Here is a 17277-nt window from a genome sequence, read left to right on the forward strand (position 1 = left end):
GGTTAGATTAAAAATAGGGTTCAAATTATATCTAAATTAAGATTAAATTTAGGCTTAGAGTTAGATTGAGAACTAGGGTTAAAATTTAAAAAAAATGGATTAGGGTTGTATTTAATGTTAGAATTAGAGTTAGAATTAGGTTAAAAATTTGGGCTAGGATACAAATTATTGTTAAGGTTTGAATTAGTTATAGATATTATTGTAATTTTATAATTATGTGATAATTATGGGCATTTTCTATTATATTATTATTCAACACACCTCTAAACAAAAAAATCATTATTATTGCAATACTAAAAAGGCAAGTAGTGGCCACTATGTGACACTTGTTTAATACATTTTGTGATATAGTTTCAGATTACCTCTCTTACAATTTTGCAAGTTATATCATAACACAATCTTAATCAAATCTAAATAATAATAAAACAATATTAGAAAATACAAGTTTGAAACTTAAAAGAATGTTAGATTGGTATAAGAATAGACAAGTGAAAATATATATAAATAAATGTGTTCCTTTTTAAGGTTGGATTTTAATAAATATGGCAATCAATTAATGTAATTTACTGTCATGACAAATCATGTAATATCTAATCTTAAAATTTGGAAATAACTAAAAATAAAAATACTTAGTTGATATCGGTAGTCAATATAGAACAATTCATTGTATCATAAAGTTTGTGAACTACAAGTTAGAATCACAACCTCTTATATGTATTAAAAACAAATAGTGAAGCATAAATTAGATTGTTCTCAAAATTTGGCAAATTGATATTGTCCTAGCAAATATTACCTTCTTCATAGATTTGATTTGTTTGCAATATTATTTGCCTTGATCGCTAATAGCTAAGAATGTGCAAATCATGTTAGATTATTTGTGCAAATCTTGTTCGGTTAAGAGTCCTCTTTGAGTAGATTATATCATTTAGGCAATATTACTTCCAAACATGTAGATGTTCTAAATGAGTTTGAGAGCAAATTATGGTTCCAATTAAATGTTCCAAGTGAATATATTTCTAGAATGGTTCTTCTTGTAATGCTTATGATTTTAAGGTGGTCCTCTCTCATGTATTTGGGTGCATAAATGAATGTCTTTAAATAATAAGATATATTGGTTTTGAACTTAAGCATCATTAGATTGGTCTAAAAGATAGAAAGACCTAAATCTTGAGGTGGGAAATAACATATGATTTATAAGTGCACATAAAGGTCAAAATAACAGAAACATGGCAAATAAAAATAATAAAAATATTGAAAAAATGAACGGGATCCCATATAAATGAACAGAAATTACATCATGTACTGAACAAATATAAATTTATTTGAAGGGAAATAACAGGATCCCAATTCCGTGTTAAATGCATAGACCAGGAAAAAATATAGTTCCAAGGGTATAAATCCTTTCAAACAATTAACATGGGTAGGGACCATAATAATTGATGTTGAAATATCCATAGAGAAAGGATTCAACTCTACATGGCCATGAAAGTAGAAAGCTGAAAGCGTAACTTTGTTTAACAGTCTATGGAACTGGAGAAGCCGCAGGAATGGCAGTTGTGATGTCCATAGTTGAAGAAGAAGCAGAAGGAGCAGAAGCGAATTCGAATGATTCGGCTGTAATACTTGACTGTTTTCCATTCAAAACTTCTTGCACCATGCGCCGGGACCCACTTCTGTGAGCTTGGCACAGCCGAGGCAAGTATACACCTGGAACAATATATATACATACAATATTATTTTACAAGCCTAAAAAAAAGACCCAACAAGAAAAAGTCCAGAGAAAATGATATAATTTGCTTACCTTCTCCAGCAGCAAGATTGAAATAGAGATTCACAATATTGTGGCAAGTGTTATAACACTGTGGAGAGCACAGCTTGCTGGTAAAACTATATTCCATTAGACCATCACTGGACATTCCCACTGCCATTCTGTCAAGCCCACACTTATTCAAACATACCTCCGTTTCAATCCATTCATTTATGTTTTCTGCCATCACCTCTGATGTCTGCACAATGGTTTTCGATTACTTGCACATCAGTTTTTTAATCTATATAAATCTGAAATCCATCCATATTGCTTCTTTCATTCCATAATAGATTATGTAATACATTGTAATTCTATTTCTTTGATTTGATCCGAAACATTTGTAATACATGATCAAATCTAAAATTCTTCATATATGAAACATTTAATTAAAAAAAGAGATCTCCTATTGTTTAAAAATTGGTTCTTTTGACATACCAGACACTGGTATTGGGCACCGCCGTCTCTCAAGATAGATTTCTCAAGAACACAACGTGCTCCTGACGATGAAACAGAAAATGCACACACCTGCACAGGCAACTCCTCGCAAGTAAGGGCACCTGCAATTCCATTAAAGATCAGATTTTTATCCTAAAAATTAGAAAGAAACTTAACAAACAAATAAATTGGGTACAGATAAATATACCCAGAACACATTGCAGGCTGAAAACTGATGTAAAGGCAATGACTGCGATCTTAATCATCATGGATGAAGCCATCTTTTGTCACTTTTCTTTCTCTCTCTCTCTCTCTTTCTTTCTTTGTTTTGGGATTTTTATGACACGAGAATTAAAGATGAAAGATGTAGAGAATTGTTTGAGCTATAAATAGATCTCTGCCGGCTGTGCTTAACCGCGTTCCATCTGTAAACCGCGTCCTTACAGTGTGAGACTTGTTCAGTGCCCTTGAAATGCTCTACCTAATAATGCTTTAAATATAGGCTCTACAGATTTTGTTTGAATGTGTCTAACAAAATCTCTCCAGAACGTAGTAGTTGAAATGATTCACCCGGTGAAGGTAGTTGAATTGGCGTCCAAGAAAATTTCTCGTCAAAGACCACGCCAACTATCACACATAAAAGGATATTCTAGGTCGTTTTATTTAAATTAATGGGTTGAGGTTGAAAATTGAGAATTGATAAGGTAGCTTAAAATAACAAAAATGTAGAAAATTTCTAGTTAAAGACCATGTCAACTATCAGACATAAAAGGGTGTTCTAAGTGGTTTTATTTAAGGATTAAATTTTAAATTAACTAATGGGTTAATGTTGAGAATTGATAATTTCTAGTTAAAGACCACATCAACTATCAGACATAAAAGGGTGTTCTAGGTGGTTTTATTTAAGGATTAAATTTTAAATTAATTAATGGGTTGATGTTGAGAATTGATAGATTAAGGTAATTTAAAATAATAAAAATGTGTGAAAATAATTATTAGCACATGTATGAAAAGGAGGTGTAAGGTAGAAAATTATATTTTATATGTGAATAAAAGATAAATTAATTTAATTTATATCTTATGTAGAAAATAGTATTTTTTGGCATATACAATTTCAAATTACAATCTCGATCTTAGATTGATGATTTTTCTTTAAGCTATTATTTCTCTCTACGAATTTGCTTCATGTTTTAGTGGTCTATTATTATTTTTTGGTCGATAACTCAACAAAATTAGAATAAATATCAAGTATCATGAGGGTATCAATGGAGCTCAAAAGGTTTGTGTGCACCACGTATCTTGGGAATTATGAACATTTTCTCATAATAGTGGAAGTTTTATTACTGTGGATATTGTAACATAAAGGTCATTTAGCTAGAAAGTGGATGAATTTTTCTATTATTGCCGAATATCCTATGACAAACCCTCATTCGATGTATGATTTGAAGCGCCTCAAACAAAGAAAACATCCAAGGTCCTTCAAGCTTTCTATGATAACAAACGAAAGATTGTGTATAATAAAATATTAGGCCAAGACATAAATAAAATTGCAGCATGGGATGTTGTTATTGGGATGCATGATGCTACCTAAGGTTTTCCCTTGCTCGAAAATTATCATGGCCTATGCCCAAAATTATGATGAAAATAGACAAGCAATTGTTAACAAAAATATTCAAAAGGAAATTTTATCCATTACCGAGGAAGAATTTAAAAGTTTGTTGGACTCAAGGCTTGGAGTAGGAGATTTTAGACACTCAAATGTCCACATTGACCTAGAAAAGCTTGCATATGATTTTGAAGAAGTCGATGAAGAGGGTCTAGAAATAATTATCTCAAAGCGATAACAATGGATGGTAAACAAATGGATCAAAATCATAAGCCTCCTTATAAAGTAGACATTTTTGTGCCATGGGTTCAATATACAATTGCCATGCTAACATTTTGCCTCGGGTTGGAAAATAATATGGAAGTGGGTGCAAGCCTCCTTGAAATGGTATTTAATATCCATTGTGTTAATCAACCTGTTAGATATAATTTTGTTGAGCACGTTGATCAATCCATGCATGAATAATTTGCAGAGATTAAAAGAGGTTCCTCTAAGAAATTTAAGTTTACAACCTACCTGTGTCATCGTCTTCTACTGAAATATAGTGGAACATTCGAGTCCAACAAGCTTCAGATTCATGTGTATAAGGATGTTGAGGCAAGAATAGTGCATCCAGTATATGAATGGACCACTAAGATAATGATGCATGATAACAGGGAGAACTACAACCATTTTAAAGATTTCTTTTTGGCTCCAATGTATCATGCAATTACAAACACTCCAATGTCTAGATTGCCCGAGTCTTGTAGAGATTGTATTCAACTGGGACCTGAAATTCAATTGGTTGACTGGTACCTCATGGAAGAATATATTGTGTTAAGGTTTTATGGATTAGGAGTAGAACCCTACAAACTTTCAATACATGTGATAGAGAGGGTTTTTGCATTGGAATATGTACGACAGATGGAGAGTATAGATAAGCTCTACTTTTATGGTCAGCAAAAGAAGAACATATTTCCTTCATTACCTTTTTCATGTGGAGGGAACACATTTGAGAGAAAAGCATTCAATGTGGTATATGAAACTTTGAATTTTTTTAATTTTGATGTTGGCAGTTACTGGCAATATGATCCATGTGACATCATTAATGAAATGGTTGTGACGAATAAGAAATGTGCAAGTAAAATCCAACATGTAAGTAAACCCTTGTTAGAGATGTTGAAAAACAAGGATTCTTGGGATGAGGTCAAAAAATAGATGGATGAAACTGCTGCTGAGAAAAGTATTTCTCTAGAAAAATTGTCAGCACAAATTATGACGTTGCACCCACAGAGAACAACAGAGCAAGAGATCCAAACTAGGACCTGTCAGACAATTTTTACAAAAGAGTTTATGTTCCATCTACTAGAATAAGCATTTCAACTTCTCTATCAAAATCTTGTACAGAGGCAAACCAGACACAAAACAAAATCAAAGATTTTTGGTCTATGAGGAAAAATCTAGGTGAACCAAAGACTATTGCAAATTTTGAAGATATCCCAGAGGATTATGAGTTTAGTAAATTGTGGAATATAGAGAATCCCTCTAAAGCATATGATGATAGTAATGATGATAGAGATCATCAAAGTGATAATGAGACACCTTAAGGTCAAACTCCAACAGTTGTTACAGAATCTGCAAAAACATTTGTTTTGAGTGAGGCCATGTTCGAAAAATATTCTTCAAGGGCAACCATAATGGAAAAATCGAGTTATCAAGGTGGTGGTCTGGGGTCCAAAGGACAAGGCCCTTGGATGCCACTAGACGTAGAGTTACCAAGAAAAGGTGTATATCATTGAGACATTGGAGTTGAGTCAACAAGGAAAGGTGATAATTATAAACTTGAACCTCATTTTGTTATAGCTTCAAATTTTGATACTTAGATTCAATCACAACCAGAACATGGTTGAGAATCAAGTGCTACTGCCATTGGTGGGGATGGTATGGGTACTAGTACTATTTGTGGTCAACAAGTGCAAGGACAAAAAGTGTAATGTTCCCTGACCGTACTGGCGGAGGAAGCAAGAGTGTACGGTGGTGTTGGAGCAGGGTTGTATGGTGCTTGAACAAAGGTCGTATGGTGAAGGAGATTGGGCATATGAATATCAAGAAAGGGTCATATGATAGTGTCGAGGAGGCCGTACGGTGGTGCCAAGGCCATACGATGGTGCCAAATAGGTCATATAGTAGTGTGAGACTGGTCGTACGGTAGTGGGAAGCAGGTCGTACAGTGGTGAGGAGGGAGTGTAACCGTATGGTGAGGGGGGGTATGGTAGACTTTAATTTGTGAGGGGGTTAATCTCCTGCAAGTGTATTGAGTGATGAATTCAGAATATTAGGAATCCTTTATGCATGTAAATCAGATAACAAATACGCAACTAGAGAAGTAACAATGATGAAATTCAAGATTTGCCAAATCCAGAACAAGAACATTGCAGAACAAGAACACTAAACAGAATAGGGTGGGGGGTGGATCCCACTGAAACTGCAAGTACCAAATAGGGAGGGTCTCTCACCTCCGAAATTATAGAAACCAGAACTCCAACAGGAATTCGCACAAGAGAGAAAAATATCAAAAATTGCCTACCTACAACAATGACTAACACGACCATATATATGGGCTCCAGGAAACTTCTTGAAGGGTTACAAATGAGCAGACACGACCAACCAAAACTTGCCTATTCTAATTAAATATAAGGGCCCGAAAGATTTGTTAAATTTGGGGCCTTACAATAAAGTAATTAGATTTATTATTTAATTATATCAGGGACATCACAGTCCTCCCGGGCCAAAAATTGCTTGCCCTCAAGCAATTACAGACTTGGATGCTCCAGAATTTTCTCCCCTTCCCAGGTGGCATCCTCAATGGGTAGATTCTTCCAACGTACATGGAACTCCTTGACTGTGCGTGTTCTCAACCTCTTTTCTTTGAAATTGATGATCTCCACCATCTCCAGAATTAGTTTCCCTTCTTCGTCGATGGGTGACAGATCCTTGGATATTGTGATGCACTGCCCGATGGCCTTCTTCAGACATGACACATGAAAAAAGAATCTGACTCCCCTCAGGAAGCTCCAACTCTTAGGCAACTTCACCCACTCTCTGAACCACCCTATAGGGTCCATAGAAACATGGCTTCAACTTCTCCTTACCACTTGTCTTCAAGGAGGATTGTCTGTGCGGTTGAAGTCAAAGGTAAACTAGATCACCAACCTAAAAATTCTACTCAATCCGGTGTCAGTAAACATACATCTTTTGTTGGTTCTAAGCCCTCTATAGGTTGTCTTTGAGAGATGTCAGGATGTCTAAACTCTCCTAAAGCTAATCTTTGGCCATTAATGCATGACTGTCTCCCAATGCTAGGTCAACAAATGAAGAAGGTTCATAACTGTACAATGATTTGAAAGGTGGCATGCCTATCGACATGTGATAAGTGGTGTTGTAACATTGTTCACCCAAATGTAACCAGTGAACCCAAGCCTTCTGTTGAGCTAAGACGTAGTTCCTAAGATAACCCTCCAGCCATTTGTTCACAATCTCGGTCTGTCTGTCTATCCACGAATGGTAGCTCATGTTGGGTGACAACTTGGTTCCTGCCAACCAAAATAACTCCATCCAGAAGGTACTCAGAAAATGACTATCCCTGTCACTGACTATGTTTTGCGGTAAACCATGTAGGCGGAACACCTCACGGAAGAACAACTCAGCCACTTGAACTGCTTGATATCCTATGGGGATGGCAAAAAAATGTGCATACTTGGTCATTCGGTCAACTATGACAAAAATGCAATCCTTTCCTTGCACTCTGGGAAGTCCAGTAATGAAATCCATCGCGATGCTATCCCATTTCTGATTGGGAATTGGCAGTGGCTGCAGCAATCCGGCTGGTAGGTTATGCTCAGATTTGTTCTGCTGACAGGTGGAGCATTCTCGCACATATTGTAGGACCTCGTTCTTAAGCCCCTTCCAAGAAAACCTTTCACAGATCTATCTATAGGTTTTCAAGTATCCTAGGTGTCCAGCCAAGGGAGAGTCGTGCAATTCCTTCAAAATCTTTTCCTTCATCTTGGATTCAGGTACCAAATAAATTTTGTCCTTGTAATAAATGATGTCATCAACCACCTTGTATCGGTCATCCTGCACTTGACCATCCATTAGTTCGCAAGCAAAAGTGTTCTTGGAGTATTCAACCAACAGGTATTCCTTCCAGTCCGCCAAAATCTAAGATAAAGAACATATGGTAGGCCTTCTTGATAGGGTATCAACAACCATGTTATTCTTTCCCTTCACATATTCAATGTCGAAATCAAATTCCTGGACTTTTCTCACCCATTTTTGTTGTCATTCATTCAGATCCCTCTACTCCAAGAAGTATCGCAAGCTGTTGTGGTATGTCCGCACAACAAAATTTGCTCTGACAAGGTACTGCTAAAACTTCGTCAGTACATGTATGATGGAGAACATCTCCTTGTCGTAGATGGAATACAACCGCTCAACTCTCGAGAGCTTCTGACTCTCGAATGCAATGGGGTGACGGTCTTGCATCAATATCACTCCAATGCCTTCCCCCGAGGCATCTCACTCTAGGATGAAAGGGCGAGTGAAGTCTAGTAGTGCCAGAACCAGACACACACTCATACCTTCTTTTAGTTTGTCAAAGGTCTATTGCGCTTGCACATTCCAACAGAAGGATCCTTTCTTTGTCAGATCTGTCAGTGGTGCCCCAAGCTGTGAAAATCCTTTCACAAACCTTCTATAATAACTACACAAACCAAAAAATCCATGTAACTCCGAGAGAGTCTTGGGTGGAGGCCAATCCAAAATGGCCTAAATCTTCTCCTAGTGAACTTGTACCCCTTGGGCGCTGATGACGTGACCCAAGTATAGGACCTCGGTCATTCCAAATTCACATTTGGACCTCTTGGCATACAATGATTGTGATTCCATAATCTTCTATACTTCATCCAAATGCCCAACTTGTTCCTCCCAAGTCTTGCTATAGAAGAGTATGTCATCGAAGAATACCAATAGGAACTTAGGCAGTTGCTTGTTGAAGATGTGGTTCATGCAAGACTAAAAAAGTGGTTGGAGCATTGGTTAATCCAAACGGCATGACCAAGAACTCATAGTGTCCATAATGACAGGGAAAGGTTATCTTTTCCACATCTTGCTCCCTCATACGGACCTGATGGTAGCCAGAGTGGAGATCAATCTTGGAGAAATATATTGCACCATCTAGTTCATCTAGTAGCTCATCAATCCTAGGAATGGGGTACCTATTCTTGATAGTCTTCTTGTTTAGTGCACGATAGTCAACACACATTCTAAGAGTTTTGTCCTTCTTCTTCACCAGTACCACCGAGGACGCAAAGGAGCTAGAACTGGGCTGGATCCATCCTTTATAAAGGTGTTCCAGGATCATTTTCTCTATTTCATCTTTGAACTTCTTCAGGTGGCGATAGGGTGTGGTGATAACGGGTTTTTCTCCTTCCTCCAACTCGATAGTGTGCTCAAACCCTCGGTGTGGGGGTATACTAGGTGGAATATTAGTGAAGACCAAAATATGCTCATCCAGAACTGACTGAAGTTCCTCATCCTAGTAGTAAGTCAGTTGCTCTTTCACAGGTTTTATTGAGATCAAGCAATGTGCTGCCTAGAATACTTCATCATGTCTGAAGATGGCTTCCATCCTTTTGGTAGAAATCTCCCTTGGGCCGCCATTTGACATTCCCCTAAGAACCACCTTCCTACCATCCACCTTGAATGAGAACTCCATCCTTTTGAAGCTCTATGTGTACTAGATGAGGGTCTCCATCTATTGAATGCCCAATATGACATCCATGTCATCCAGATCTACAACAAAGAAATCGTCGATCACTGTGTAATTTCCCATGGTGATGCTCAGTTGCAGAACCAGGTGAGTGCATGATAGGAGATTGCCTCCTGCCACCTTAACATCAAACCCTTCATGCTCCTTTGTACACAAACCCCTTTGGGTGATGAGTGATGAGTTTATGAAGTTGAGCGAGGCCCCACTATCAAGAATAACAAGAACTCGTTTCCCTTGGAGTGCACCACATACTTAAAATAAATTGCACCTTGGGGTACCTGCCAGTGTGGCAATGACACCCCCCCTCCATACCAATGTGGAGATTCTCTCTGCCAGGCTAGTTTCTTCGATAGATTCTTCCCTTGGGGGTTCGCTTTCCTCATGCCCCTCTTCTCCATTGGACATCACTTCAATATAGTGAATCTTTCCTTTGCCCAAACATCAGTGTCCTAGTTCCCATGGTTCCTTGCAGGTGAAACAAAGCTTCTTCCTTCTGAGTTCCTGTCTTGTGGCTTCATCAAGCGATGACCCTTTCGGAAAGGGTTTATTATCCTTCTCCCTCAAAATGAGAGGTGGTTTGGTATGTACAAAATTTCTGGAAGAGGAAGATGTTACCATGTTACGAGCCTTTTTTATTGCTTCTGTGAGCATGCTGGGGTTGAACCCTTTCACCCAACCTTTCAGTGGTTCCATCAATCCGTCCATGAACACGACCACCAATCTCCGCTCTGAGATGTCAATTACCAACACAGAGTCTCTGGAATTCTATGATGTAACTGTCCATAGATCCTGACTACTTTAGTTGTGCCAACTCCATGAAATTGAGTTCTGGATCCTCCCTATCAAATCGATCTATGAGCTTCTCTGTGAATTTGGCATAGGAAGTTATTTGGTCATGGCCAAGAGTGACCATTCCATGATGCCACCATTCATGCGCGACCCCTTCCAGGTGGAGTGCTGCAAACCTGATAGCTTCATCTTCAGGCATTGGGTTGAGTTGGAAGTAAGTATCTGCTTTTTGAACCTAGGCTCATGTTGAGGTCGCTCCGGCTCCATCAAAGGATGATAGGTTGATCTTGCCAACCTTCCACTTGATGTCATGGTTATAGTGTCCTTAATAGCCTCAACTTCTGCCGCTCGAGTTTTTCATCCAGAGATCCACATAATCCTTGAAGGATATGTCCCCTCAAGATTTGCATCCCTCCAATCTTGGTTCAACTGTGCTTGCATCTCCTGAAAGGTGGGCTCTTGCTCCTTGCATGGTGCTTCTGATTTCTGAGGAAAAGTCAACATCAGTGGCCGTGAATGTGAGCATTGGACGTTTGATCTTCCCATGACCGAATCATCGCCCTGCCCATTCTATTCTTCATTCATTTTTCCCAAGGCCAATTATCTTAAGTTTTTCTCCATGATTTGTTGTCATTTCTCTCCTTTGGTTAGGGTGTCATTGAGCTGATCTTGGCTTTTGGTTAGCTCCCTTAATAGTGCCATGAATTTTCTTCCAGGATCTTATGGCTCCCCCATTCGATTGGTCGAACGGTACCTCCTTTCGGTATACACTTGCATCCACTACACAACAGGCTGGCAAGATCACAAGCTCTGATACCACTATAATGTTCCCTAGATGTACTGGCAGAGGAAGCAAGAGTGTATGGTGGTGTTGGAGTAGGGTCGTACGGTGCTTGAACAAAGGCCATATGGTGAAGGAGACTGGGTGTACGACTATCAAGAAAGGCCCATACGGTAGTGTCGAGGAGGTCGTACGGTGGTGCCAAGGTCATACAATGGTGTCAAATAGGTCGTACAGTAGTGTGAGACTGGTTGTACGGTAGTGGGAAGCAGGTCATACGGTGGTGAGGAGGGAGTGTAACCATATGGTGGGGGGGTACGGTAGGCTTCAATTTGTGAGGGGGTTAATCTCCCGCAAGTGTATTGAGTGATGAATTTAGAATATTAGGAATCCTTTATGCATGTAAATCATAATAACAAATACACAACTGGAGAAGTAACAATGATGAAATTCAAGATTTTCCAGATCCAGAACAAGAACACTAAACAGAATAGGGTAGGGGGTGGATCCCACCGAAATTGAAAGTACCAAATAGGGAGGGTCTCTCACCTTCAAAATGGCAGAAACCAGAACTCCAATAGGAATTTGCACAAGAGAGAAAAATATCAAAAATTGCCTACCTACAACAATGACTAACACGACCATATATATGGGCTCTAGGAAACTTCCCGAAGGGTTACAAACGAGCCGACACGACCAACCAAAACTTGCCTAATCTAATTAAATAAAAGGGCCCAAAATATTTGTTAAATTTGGGGCCTTACAATAAAGTAATTAGATTTATTATTGAATTATATTGGGGACATCACAAAAAGACACTCAGAAGAGGACAACAGTAGAAGATAATACACAGAATCTCAGTGATCAAGGCATGTTGAAGAAGCAAAAGCTTATGACAAAAATGATGAGTATCAATACAACTCTGACTACATCAAGTTTCATCATGAAGGTATTGTTTCCAGCTTCAAAACAAGCCCCTGGCCCTCAAACGAGTCTAATAACCCCAACTGTAAGTTAGAGTGGGACAAGATTAGGAATGGGTTTTGCATCTTTTGCTAGACCTCACAATGAAATAGTTAGAGCCATAGACATATTTGGAAGTGCCTACATCACTACAAGTGCTATTTCATCATTCAAACATTCAATAGTGTTAGCAACCCCAAATTTTAATTACAATAATTTCGTTGATCAATTTAGAGAGAGAGAGTAGAAAAAATAAAGAAAAAAGGAAGCTAATGATGAAGGTTGCGAGTACTAAAGTTGTAGAGGAATAACTTGCAATGAACATGGTATTTCCCACATGTGACCCAAATAAAGAAATGATGGAGTACACGGTTGTTATTTCCCCAATTCCAAATCAAAATAAACCAGAGAATTCGATTCATCCCTCACAATTTCATGTTAGCACCATCCAAATGGATTTCTCAGGATTTAAAAATGTGGAAAAAATTAATGTGTCAAGAAAGACCAATGAAGTGGTGTACACATCATTGCTCAAGCAAGAGAGAGAGAGAGAAATAAGCTGGAGAGACAAATACAAAATTTACAGAGAGACATAGAAATTGAGAAAGCAAAGAGGAAAGCTACAAAGAACAATAGAAGTGAATTACCTGGAAAGGATTAAAAAATATGCCTCTACATCTACAAGTGCAAAGAATGAATAGACAGAGGTGGAAACTAAGTGAACTAAAGAAAAATTTAGCTAAAAGTATTGAAAATTTTGAAAGTGAAAGAGCCTCTTTAGTACAACTATACAAAAATATGGAGAATGGCGCTGCCTCAACAAAAAAATTACAAGACCAAAATAATAGAGAGAAGGTAAAAGCAAAATGGTGGGAAGAAAAAAAAGAGGAAGAAAGAAAAAACAATAAAAGACTGGCTCAAGAGCTGCAGAGGGCATACAATGATATTAACTCTCTCAAAGACAAATTGAATAGATCTTGGAAACAAACAATGAGGTTTATAAAAGAAAAGACTTGGGAGCCAACCAATTGTGTCAGTTGTTTGAATTGGTTGGAAATCTTAGTGTACATTATGTGAAGTTGACTGAATACATTGCTTAGAACAAAAAGTTGAATTCAAGAGAGAAAATTGCAAATCAAATTTTGCAAATAGTCTACAAATCCAATGACAAATATTTGGCATCCAAGGGAATTCACAACTGCATTGATGTCTCAATAAAGGCTTTATCTGTCATTCAAACATGTAAGAAACTACAAGAATCACATGAATGTTTGGATAAGGCTGCAAAAAAGATGAAACTACATAGAAAGGTTCAGATATTGATAGAAATTGGTTTGCCGATGAGTTTTGATACAACACAACAATACATTGGAGATGTTGCTTTCAAAAATAAGATGGAGGAGAAAATGAAGCTTGATTTGGACCTGTTTCCTACGGACACAAATGAGGCTAACTTTCTAGCCATGGCCAGGCCATTGATAACCTTGAATGTATCTTTGGATGAAACATTGATGTCAACTTCCACTTCCAATTATGAATTGTCGACAAATTTGCAAGTCACTTACTATATGTTCGAATAACTTGGAGTTTCATCAGATAGAGAGTGGAACATGCCATAGAAGCTCATACAATGATTTCATAATATGTATTGTATAATTGTATTCCCAAATACATCAAATCTTTCTGATTTACTTTGTTTGTAATTCCAAGAATATTGTAATTTGTCATGGCTTGAATTAAATCTATTTTATCTTTGTTTTATGATTCTATGAATATTTTGTTGTGGCTTGAATTAACTCTGTTTTATCTATGTTTTATGATTCTATGAATGTTTTGTGGTGGCTTGAATTAACTCTGTTTTATGTCTGTTTTAATTTTGGAAAGGTCCTTAGATCTAAATCAGAGTGGAAGGAAAACCTTAGTGTTGGGACCTTTTTGAAAATTTTTGCCATATGGTTTAGGGTTTATATTTTGTGTTTTAAGAGGTTTAAGCCTAAAACCCTAAACCCCAAGTCCTAGCCATGTTGCATTCTCTTTTTGATCTATTTCAGCGGTGACCTCCAGCAACTGATTTTTGGTGTCTTAAGTTATCCACTGAGGCCCATTATGTCATCATATGACCGGCCCTTTGTGTTAGCCATTTGGTTTTCCCCTCTTTTCTTTTTTGTTTAACCATCCTTCATCTTTGATCAGATCCACGACTAGTGTTTACACGCAGTTGCGTGATTAGATTAATACATTGGCAAATGTTAACTCTGCAACCCCACCACTTACATGGTAGATGAGACCCACTCAATCTCTCAATGCATATATGTGGTCATTGACATGGTGGAAAGGTGGGCTCGACATGGTCACATCCTTTGTAGTTTACTAAGTGAATAGTTTGGAAAAGATCAACGACCAAAAGTAAATGCACAATTGCACAACTAATCAAAGATGCATCCAAAATCTAATTTTGCAATGCCACTGTAGATGTGGCATGTGGGACCCATGAAGACTAACAGTAAATGTCTTGACCAATAAGAAAAGAGCATATGGATAACTAAGCCACACAATAAGAGTGTGGGACCTATGCCCCTATTTTCTAAGTGCGATAAAAAGAGACACTTTCACAGGAGATCTACGGCTGAGATCATCACATGATTGGAAAAATATGCACGACCAAGATAACTCCACAATGTCAAAGAGGCTTAAGAGGAAACAGTAAAATAAAAAAGATTAAATCTACTATGTGCTTGCTTTTGATGCCAACTGACAATCTCACCTGCATACGTGCTCGTAGTTAATGAATCCATTTTACTTGTTATGATCTGAATTTCTTGGCTATATTAACACCGATCTCCCACTAATTCGTATTTTTTTATTGAACAATGCTTTTTGAGATTTAAACTTAAGCCCTCCCATATAGGAGACTTGTAGATAATTTGTATTTACAGTGCTCTACATATTCTGAAAACTATTTTGTGCTTTTTTTTTGTCATAATTAGGGTTTCTAAGAAGTGATTGTTGTTTGTACTTTCATTACACTCTTTCTATCTTTTGACCTTCTCTGCATAATTCTAGATTGTGAATGCTCATTGTTGTCTGAATGTCGTAGGATTTATTTGGAGTCGAATTATATAAGCTTCTCATTTTTGTTAGTTTGTAGAACCCTAACCCTAGGAATGATAAATTCTTTTGATTTGGGGAAGGGAAAGTTCTCTGAAGAAATAATTGCATAACTCTCTAGATTATCAGAGACACAAAGAGATCCAAGCCTAGATCTCAAACAAATGAATTCATCATTGATCACTCTACTAGAATCAAGGATGTGTTGATTCCACCATTAGGTTCTAGTCTCTAAAGGAGAGACTACAACAAGAAGGAGAGAATTCTAGTGTCCAATATATGGAATTACAATCTGGCAAAACGTGTGGTGCCAAATGTCTATGTGAATACTGAATTGATTGCTGCAATTGTTGCAAATTACAAGCCTTATGCTAGAGAGATTGTTTTCAGTGAAGGTGGCAGGTTAACAGAGATCACTAGAGATGTTATCAACGAAGTGTTCATGCTCAACCCTAACACAAATTGGGTTATTGATCCCCAAGAGCTAGATATAGAGTATAAGAAAAATGAGCTCTTGTATAGAAGAAGATTGGCATAATTCAGGCCTGTACACATAAAGGGAGATGATAGAAAGTTGACATCAAAGCAGACTGTCCCTTACAACATAGACCTATTTATCAATTACTTTTTGGATACACATTATGCTTTATGTCAAGTTTGTGTTGCAAATGCAAGGGACTTGAATGCAAACTAGATGATGATGGTTTGTATAGATATCCAAAGCAGGGATATCAATAGGCCTTTTGACTATGCTTATGTGGTAGCTCAAGGTTTGTATAATGCCTTGTGTGATTTCAAAATGGGAAAATAAAAATTTCTAAGTATTACTCTCTCCCGATGCATATACTTTTGTTCAAAGGTCTTAAGGTATGGCATCCTAGTTTGTAGATTGTAACCATGGCTAAAGGAGAGTCTCTTCCTATTTAAGAGTGGACCTATATCTGGGACTCACATATGAATGATTCAAACTATTTGGTTTTTGAAAAAAATTGTGAGAAAGATTTTGAGTATTTTGCAGAAGGAAGTTAGGTGGGGTCTAAGCCCAATGGCTAAGGAATTTATCAGACCCAAAGCCCTTAAGCCTAAGTTAGGTATCACCCACAATTGGGGATCTTGGTTTTACTTTAAGGACCACACAATCATAAGGGTTTTTGGTATTCCTATTACTCCTATGATTTTGCCTATTACTCTTTAGGATAGGGTGGCCTTTTTAGAAATCATTCATCAATTAAATGAGGCTGATAAGTCTTTGATGGGAGGGTCACACAAGAAAGGATCAATGATCCCATCACAAGTTGTGATTGGGATGTATCACTTTTTAAATAGGAAAGCATATGATATCTTGGATTTTATGTTGAACAAGTATAGACTTCCTCAAGCTAGATATAGGTTTTATGACTCCGAATGGTTTGTCGAAAAGCTTGGGAAGGCTAAAAAACTAGAGTATTAATGGGACAAGGAAGATGATTAAGACCTCATAAAGATTGCATAAAACTATGAGGAAGTATTGAAAAGAAAGGAAAGGTGGTATAAAATCCAATATGAGGAAAATAGAAGAAAGAAGGAGGAAAATTATTATTCTCCAACATGGGAGATGCAACTAATCCCAGAAGCAAGGATGAGAGCATTTTTTGCTACTTATATAGATATTGATAGAATGCATCTTCCTCATGAGAGACCCCGCTTGGATGTTATACCCCCAATGTAGGTAGTAGAGGAGGAAAGGCCAGAATCTCCTAAGTCAATTGGCTCTCCCATTGGCATTGCTTCCCCTCCCCTAAGCCCTTAATAACCTCCATCCACATCTACTTTTGATCCAGAATCATCACACCCTTCAGACCCCTCACAAAGATTGCTTGTAGAAGCTACCATGAAGAGGCCCATGAGTGCACCATCTTCTAGTGGTTTTGTTTTTCAAGTCCTAGAGAGCCCTAGGGTTGTCACTCCCTTGCATATATTGTCTTTGAGAAGAGAAATCC

At 37.6% G+C, this 17277-nt stretch overlaps 1 protein-coding gene across 1 annotated transcript; it reads right to left on the bottom strand.

The window, feature by feature from the left end:
- Positions 1-1234: 1234 nt before the first annotated feature.
- On the bottom strand, positions 1235-2581 carry LOC131071667 (uncharacterized). Its single transcript, XM_058007608.2, has 4 exons — positions 2451-2581; positions 2243-2364; positions 1802-2006; positions 1235-1707 (listed from the first exon to the last, which is right to left on the bottom strand). Exons 1-4 carry the CDS (start codon positions 2521-2523, stop codon positions 1523-1525), a joined length of 585 nt encoding a protein of 194 aa, XP_057863591.2. The 5' UTR covers positions 2524-2581; the 3' UTR covers positions 1235-1522.
- Positions 2582-17277: the final 14696 nt, after the last annotated feature.

Source organism: Cryptomeria japonica, chromosome 1 (assembly GCF_030272615.1).
Source record: "Cryptomeria japonica chromosome 1, Sugi_1.0, whole genome shotgun sequence".
Lineage (NCBI taxonomy): Eukaryota > Viridiplantae > Streptophyta > Pinopsida > Cupressales > Cupressaceae > Cryptomeria > Cryptomeria japonica.